We start from the raw sequence: 8,017 nt of genomic DNA on the forward strand, positions 1-8,017 counted from the left end.
ACAGTCTGGGTGACAATGTCAATTGGTAAAACTGTTCTGGAAAAGAATTTTTTAATATTCAAGCAGAATACTAAAGAATTTCATGTTCTTTAATTTAAATTTCTTATATAGGAATCTATTCCAAATGGTTAAAAATGTGGCAGATGTGAATGTAAAGAGTATCTGATCACACTGTTGTGTTTATCCCCAAAAATGGGACACAATTTAAATGCCATTAGCCAAATGGCTAAATAAATTACAGTATGTCTAATGAAAATTTCACGCAGTCATTACAAATATTTTAAAGAACATTTGGAGTTCCTGTCGTGGCTCAGTGGTTAACGAATCTGACTAGGAACCATGAGGTTGTGGGTTCGATCCTTAGCCTCGTTCAGTGGGTTAAGGATCTGGCGTTGCTGTGAGCTGTGGTGTAGGTTGCAGACGTGGCTCAGATCCTCCGTTGCTGTGACTCTGATGTAGGCCTGCGACTACAGCTCTGATTAGACCCCTAGCCTGGGAACCTGCATGTGCTGCAGGTGCGACCCTAGAAAAGACCAAAAAAAAAAAAAAAGATTTTTAAAGAACATTTAATGAAGCTGGTTGGACCTTCCTACAAATGAATATAAAGAGCATAAAAGATACTCACCCTTGGAATAATGTAGGGTAGGTAAATTTCAAGACAGACAGGACATACTGAAAAAAAAAAAAACCAGATTAATGGATATTTTCATATTAGAATTGATAGACCATATATAATCAAAGAAATCCCTACTAAAGAAACATAAGTAGCAGAAATTTCAAAAAGGCTTTTATTCCTCCCAAAACATCATACACTGGTGTTAACCAAAAAAAAAAAAAAAAAAAAAGAAAAGAAAAGCCTTCCAATTCACACTAAAGAGAGGGGACCTGCTTTTCCCAGGGTCACCAGAAGCCTGACCACCTCTCAGTTGGGGACGGAGCAAAGTGAGACACAGAGCAACTGGGCCAGATGCTGTGGACACTCGACCATTCAACATCTTCCCAGACCCCAGGAGTGCCATGTTGTGACTACAGCAGCTCCAGAAAAAAAACAAAAATGAAACAGACGAACCCCTGGACACAGTCTGTTTTCTTGGAGTACCCACTTTATCTGCTGCCCACTTTACCTAAAAATCCATCTCCTTCTGTGTTTCTCTTCAAGCAAGAACTGCTCCATCCTAGTTTTTCTTTCCTTTGTTTTCCTTCCATATTTAGGGCTTTGTTTGGTTTTTGCATTCTAAGGATTTAATTTTTCCTAATTCTGCTTAGGTGTCTAACAATTTTTGGTGTGATTTTTAAAGGATTTTTTGTTAATTTTTCTAGTATTTATTATTTATTTATTTATTTCGCTTCTTAGGGCCACACCTGCGGCATATGGAAGTTCCCAGGCTAGGGGTCTAATGGGAGCTGTTGCTGCTGGCCTACACCACAGCCACAGCAATGCCAGATCCGAGCTGAGTCTGCAACCCACACCACAGCTCACGGCAATGCTGGATCCTTAACCCACTGAGCGAGGCCAGGGATCGAACCCACAACGTTATGGTTCCTAGTCAAATTTGTTTGCCGTGTGCCACGATAGGAACTCCTAAGTTTTGGGGTTTTCTTAAGGATTTTTAAAAGCCAACTCAGCTAAGACCAACTTATATTCCTATGACGCCTTTTAATCAAATTTAGAGTACATTATCACTTTGTCCTTTTGGGTGTCTTTTTCTATTTTTTTCTATAATTGAACACGAAGAACTTTTTAAAAGTCTAAGAACCATTAAATGCTTTTAAACAAGGACTCTTCTGATTCTTGGCATGATCTAAAAAGCACAAGAGACTGGTATTGGGGAAATTTACATTTCTATTTTTTCCTTCATGGATTAGTCAACACATAATTCCTCTTGCATGAGCTCCAAAATGCCCTAATTATGGCTCCCTGCCTGTCTATATTTGCTAGGTCTATATATACTAGGAATGGACTTTCATTCTTCTCTGAAGTCTATTTACTCACATCATTCAATATGTTCTTCTCCACTTTTACCTGCTATTTTCTTTGCAAAATGGAGACAGAGAAAGGATTAAGTGAGCCATCTGGCCACGTCCTGCACCGACCATAACAATCATGGAAATAACAAGTGCTCATTTATTGTGTGCTGAGCTTTGTCCTAGATACTGAGGGAGACAGAAAATGCTGAAGCTCTCACCTCACTTTGCTAAAGAATAGTGAACAAAACCATGGGAAAAGAAATCTCTGATAAATGGAATCTAAGTCCTAACCATCTCTCCTTTCAGCAGCCCCTCAAGCCTCTGAAGAGCGTTGCCCAGAGCAAAATGCTATGTGGTAGAAAAACAGGGAGCAGTTCTCAAGGAAAAGAAAGAACAAGGTGGGAGCCTTTGAAAGGAGAGAAGACGTGGACTCTGTCTCTGGGCTAAACACTGTGAGGGGACAGAGAGGTAGCTGCCTGGGCTCTGGACCTGGTTACTGCTGGAACCTCTCACAGGATGGAGGAACAGGCCAGCCCTCAAGGGCCAGGAAAGCCAAACTACTTGCTGTTCAAACTTCAAACAAAAATCAACCATACTTTTAAATAATTTAAATAAATGTGCAAGGTGTTTTTTGTTTAGCGATTTTCTTTCTAGAAATAGAAAAGAGCGTGAGGAGAAAACTACACAGAGAAATATGAAAATAAAGAAACTAGCATAGAATCTTTTAAAAACGGGAAGAGCACATCCTCTACTGTAGACACAAAAAATTCTTCACAGAGTTCCCTGGTGGCTCAACAGGTTAAGGACCTGCTTAACCAGCAGTTGTCACTGCTGCGGCTCAGGTAGCAGCTGTGGCATGCATTCGATCCCTGGCCCAGGAACTTCTGTATGCCTCAGGCTCACCCAAAAACAAACAAACAAACAACAACAACAACAAAAAAAACTTAACTAACTTAAAAGAAAATTCACTTGGCAGAGACTAGAGGCAGGAGAACCTATGCTGTGCCCATGGCACAGCTCCTTTTCCGTCTGGCTTCCACCTGGCCCACCCTCACCTGCCTTGGCTGCCACAAGGAAGTGAACCTGTCCTGGTTGAAACAATGGCATAATCTAAAAGGTACAAAGTCCCTACCCAGGGACCTGTTATCAACCTCTCTCACCCCTACCTGGACCTGTATCTCCTCTCCACCACCTCGATCCCATCCCCTTTCTCTTTCCACAATCTCCTCAACTCTTTGCAGATCTGATTCAGCCCCTAGCCTGGGAACTCCCATAGGCTGCAGGTACAGCCCTTGAAAAAAAGTTTAAGAAAATGCTACCTGCTAATAGTTCTTTTCCAGAGAGCAAGAAGGTTTTGTTTTGTTTTTCCTTAAGCGGGAGTGGGGAGAGAGCAGTAGGACCTTACAGTGGGGGAAGGTGGTTCTAGGCCCCCTATCACCACTTTGGCTTGGTGTGACCCCAAAATCCTGAACAGGGGTGATGGCCCACCCTAGCTTACAGGGGTCCAACATTTCATTGCATGGTACCAAATCCAAGGCCAGCTTCTCCCTCCTAACAAAACAAAAAAATAGTACCACTGTCTTTTTGTCTCTTCATCAAAAGGGTTTTTATGACATTTACTTTAAATAAAGTTTACATTTTATTTTTTTAAATAGTTCCATAAACAACCCTTGAATATACTGGAAGTGCCTAAAATGGAGACTTAGAAAAAACAGGTTTGGGAATCAGTAATGTACAGTGGAGATGGATTGATATTTTCTATTTAGAGTCTTTTGGAGCCCTGCGGTTTCTGGGGCAGGAGCTGTTTAGAAGAGGAGGTAGGATGTGTGTGATTTCTTCTCCTACTCCTCCTCCTCCTCCTCCTCCTCGGGGGAACAGAAGCCAATTGTTTTTCTTTCCCTAAAAAGTAGCCCACATATCCAAAAAATAAGTTCCTGGCAATTCACCGGTCAAAATGACCAGTTTTCCAAGAGATGTAAAGGATGCACTACAGGACGAGAAACGGGGACAGTACCTCCCAATAATCCTACTTCTAAAAGAGCATGGTACACAGTCGTTTTCTTCTCCATCATCATTAGAAACAAATCAGATAAAAAGCTGGAGGCAGCATCTGTTCCACGTCCGATTTAGGGACTCATCCCCCACCGGCAATTATCACCACCCCGCACCGCTCCCGCCTCACCTTGTTCGTGAGGTAAGAAGCCAGGTAGCAGGTACAAAACGTGAGGCCGACCAGGCACCTCCTCATGCACATCTGCCAATGTGCACCCCTTCCCGGGGACCCCCGGGAACCCCAAAGCCGCCGCGGGAGCCGGCCAACGCCGCTACTGCCAGGACCGCCACGTGGGTGCTAACTCCGCCAATCCGCATGGGGACCGCCTCTTAAAGGGGCCTCCGCTCAGCAAGCTCCCCCCTCCCCCCGCCCCGTCGGCGGTGGGTAGGGCGGCACCCAGCTGCCCGGGACTGCAGGGGGCAATAAGAGAGGCTACGACAGCCTGTGGAGCAAGCATGGATCTTTGTTACTGCAGAAAAGTAGAAGAGGGGAAAAGAAGCAATTGACAAAACAATTCACAATCTATTACCATTCAAAAAAAAAAAAAGTGTTTATAGCGCTCTCTGATGGGACCAGAACGTTATTTGTGCTTTACTGAATTTTCCCAATTTTCTACACTGAGTCTGTATTACTTTAGCAAATGACACCCAAAAAAGCTAACAACAAAAGTATTATTTTAAAAGAAGGAAGACTGAGAGTGGAGGAAATATAACGAGTATAGTTTTTTCTGTAGGGGAAGTAAAAAGCCCTTTAAAATGTCCATAAAATAAATTCTTCAAGTACAAGCAAGCACAGCCGCTCTTCGTAGTCTCTAGCGTGGAAAAATTACCCACTTAGGCTTGGGGCCGATAATAGTAAGTATGCACGAAAACATACTGATGGACTTTGTCAGGATCTAGAGGTACAGGTGTCTCCACCTGTAGAAACATACAGATTTTTAGAAATAACCCAAACACCTGGAAACCTTCACTTTTTTAAATCAGTATTCCCAATGTGAAATTGCTTATCAAGCTATATTATCCAATACTAGATATATTGTCTCCACCTAAGACACAATTAAACTAAAAAGTTAGGATTTCCTCTACATTATTTTAGAAAACCTGTTTCAGAGCTAAATAGTCCTTACAAAGAAAATTTTCCCTAATAGAATTTGCTTGAAATTAATGGTTGTTATTTACCTGAGATTTCCCTGAGCTCTTTTAGGAGATGAATAAATTCGATTTGAGCCTTATTATTTCCTAGCTATTGGGTTTTTGTTTTGTTTTGTTTTGTCTTTTGTCTTTTTAGGGCTGCACCCACGGCATACAGAGGTTCCCAGGCTAGGGGTTGAATTGGAGCTGTAGCTGCCAGCCTATGCCAGAGCCACAGCAATGCTGGATCCAAGCCGCATCTGCAACCTATACCACAACTCACAGCCACGCAGATCCTTAACCCACTGAGTGAGGCCAGGGATCAAAGGGCAACCTCATGGTTCCTGGTCAGATTCGTTAACCCCTGAGCCACCACGGGAACTCCCCTAGTTATTGTTTAACTTGTTTTCTTTGACAAAATTTGTTTAGCAATCAGGAACAACCAGAAGTAAAGAACCACACAAGGGAGTTCCCGTCGTGGCGCAGTGGTTAACGAATCCGACTAGGAACCATGAGGTTGCGGGTTCGATCCCTGCCCTTGCTTACTGGGTTAACGATCCGGCGTTGCCATGAGCTGTGGTGTAGGTTGCAGAGGCGGCTCGGATCCCGCGTTGCTGTGGCTCTGGCGTAGGCCGGTGGCTACAGCTCCGATTCAACCCCTAGCCTGGGAACCTCCATATGCCGCGGGAGCGGCCCAAGAAATAGCAACAATAACAACAACAAAAAAGACAAAAAAAAAAAAAAAAAAAAAGAACCACACAAATAGAAGTTGACATTTGTAGCATAAGTGCTAATAGATCTTGCTAGGGGTATTGGTTTTTCCAAAACTGCATTATTTTGTTCCACAAAATGAACTAAATTAAGGCTGTATAAAATAAAATCATCGGGGCTTACACCAACAAACAAGCTGCTGTATATGACTAAGTTAGACCTTTTATATACAAAAAAAGTTTTAACTACTTTAGTGAGATCTTGAGCTCAAAGGGCCATAGTTAGAAATTTACTTTTTGAAAATTGATCTATAAGTACTCAATTAATGTTTATTGAATTAAAAAAAGAGGGGGTCTTGGATTAAACAATACCTTGTGGGTTCCTCCCCCCCACAAATCTTTCTTAATAATAAATTTTTTGACCACACAATGGAGAATTCTCAAAAATGGCAGAAGCAGCTGCATACATTTTGAAACTCCCTAAATTCCCCTTAAAATGTAATATCAATATCTCTTATGACTATGGATGCAAAAATCCTCAACAAAACACCTAGCAAATAGAATAAAATAGAAATATACACCATGACCAGTGATTTATCTCAGGAAATAAGGTTGGTTTAACATCTGAAAATCAATTAATTTAATACCAATAGAATAAAGGACAAAAATCACACCATCATCTCAGCAGAAACAGATAAGGCATTTGACACAATTCAACACCCTTCTGGGAGTTCCCTGAGGGTCAGACAGTTAGGCCTCTGTGCTTTCACTGTTGTGGCCCAGGTTCAATCCCTGATCTGGGAACTGAGATACCACATTCAAGCTGCTACACAAAACATAAATAAATGAAATAAAATTTCAACACCCTTCCATAACAAAAACACAAGAAGGAGTTCCCACTGTGACTTAGCAGGTTAAGAAACCAATTAGTATCTATGAGGATGCAGGTTTGATCCCCGGCCTCATTCAGTGGGTTAAGGATCCAGTGTTGCCATGAGCTGTGGCATAGGTAGCAAATGCGGCTCGGAGCTAGTCTTGCTGTGGCTGTGGTGTTGGCCAGCAGCTGCAGCTCTGATTCTACCCTTGGCCTGGGGAATTCCATATGCTGAGGATAAGGCCCTAAAAAAAATAAAATAAAATAAAAAATTCCATTTTGTTTCTCTGCAGTAATTAATAAGCTGATCCTAAAATTGAAATGGAAATTCAAAACAATCTTGAATAAGAAAAAGTTAAAAGACTCATAATTCTTGATCATGTTATCTGTCCAACTATATCTCACAGTTCTTTTTTGCTCCCATGGGAGAAATCCTAGGCAGTCACTAAATATTTGTTGATTGTCTGAAACAGCTGCTTGCAAAATAAACTTAACTGGTTTCAATAATGAAGACTAAAGAACTTTATTTCTGTTCCCTTTAGAGACCAAAGAATCTGCTGATCCCATGTGTTTAAGCAGTGCAAATTCGAGAATAGCTTTGTCTCTGCAGAGTACCAGTGAGTTTATCAACAGAGATGACAGGGATTAAAAACAGGAGCTAAATCTTTTAAACATTGTGCTTATTCCACTGCACAGCAAAATCATCATTACCTCATTCAAGAACTCGCTAGTAAATAACATAGGCCTACAGGCTCATATTGACAAACTGCATTTTTCCTATTAATAATATTTGTTAAATACTGGAGACAGTGTGGAGAAAAGGGAACCCTCCTACACTGCTGGTGGGAATGTAAGTTGGTGCAGCCACTACAGAAAACAGTGTGAAGGTTCCCCAGAAAACGAAACATAGAACTACCATATGATCCAGAAATCCTACTCCTGGGCATGTATTCAGACAAAACTATAATTCAAAAAGGTACATGCACCCCTATGTTTATAGTGGCACTATTCACAATAGCCAAGATGCAAAAACAACCTAAATGTCCATGCATCAGTGAGTGGATAAAGTAGATGTGGTACATATACACAATGGAATACTACTACTCAGCCTTAAAAAAGAACAAAATCTGTAGCAACATAGGTGCTATCATACTAAGTGAACTAAGTCAGAAAGAGAAAGACAAATATCACATGATATCACTTATATATGGAATATAAAATATGACACAGAATAAACCTATCTATGAAACAGAAACAGACTCACAGACAGAGAACAGACTCA

The 8,017-nt window shown here is 41.3% G+C and overlaps 1 protein-coding gene across 8 annotated transcripts in view; it reads right to left on the reverse strand.

The window, feature by feature from the left end:
- Nucleotides 1-4,326, reverse strand: part of TMEM241 (transmembrane protein 241) — a 102,171-nt gene extending 97,845 nt beyond the window's left edge. For 7 of the 8 annotated variants that reach the window (XR_002345438.1, XR_002345439.1, XM_021097745.1 and 4 more), the window contains exons 1-2: nucleotides 4,151-4,319; nucleotides 626-672 (exon numbers count right to left, since the gene is read on the reverse strand). Coding sequence is in view for 5 of the 8 variants with exons in the window: in XM_021097745.1 (XP_020953404.1) it covers nucleotides 626-672; nucleotides 4,151-4,222 (119 nt within the window). In the remaining 3 variants the exon portion in view is untranslated. Of the gene's footprint in view, nucleotides 1-625; nucleotides 673-4,150 lie in introns of all 8 variants that reach the window. The other variant, XM_021097749.1, reaches the window with a different exon arrangement.

The sequence above is a fragment of the Sus scrofa genome, chromosome 6 (genome assembly GCF_000003025.6).
Source record: "Sus scrofa isolate TJ Tabasco breed Duroc chromosome 6, Sscrofa11.1, whole genome shotgun sequence".
NCBI classification, from domain to species: Eukaryota; Metazoa; Chordata; class Mammalia; order Artiodactyla; family Suidae; genus Sus; species Sus scrofa.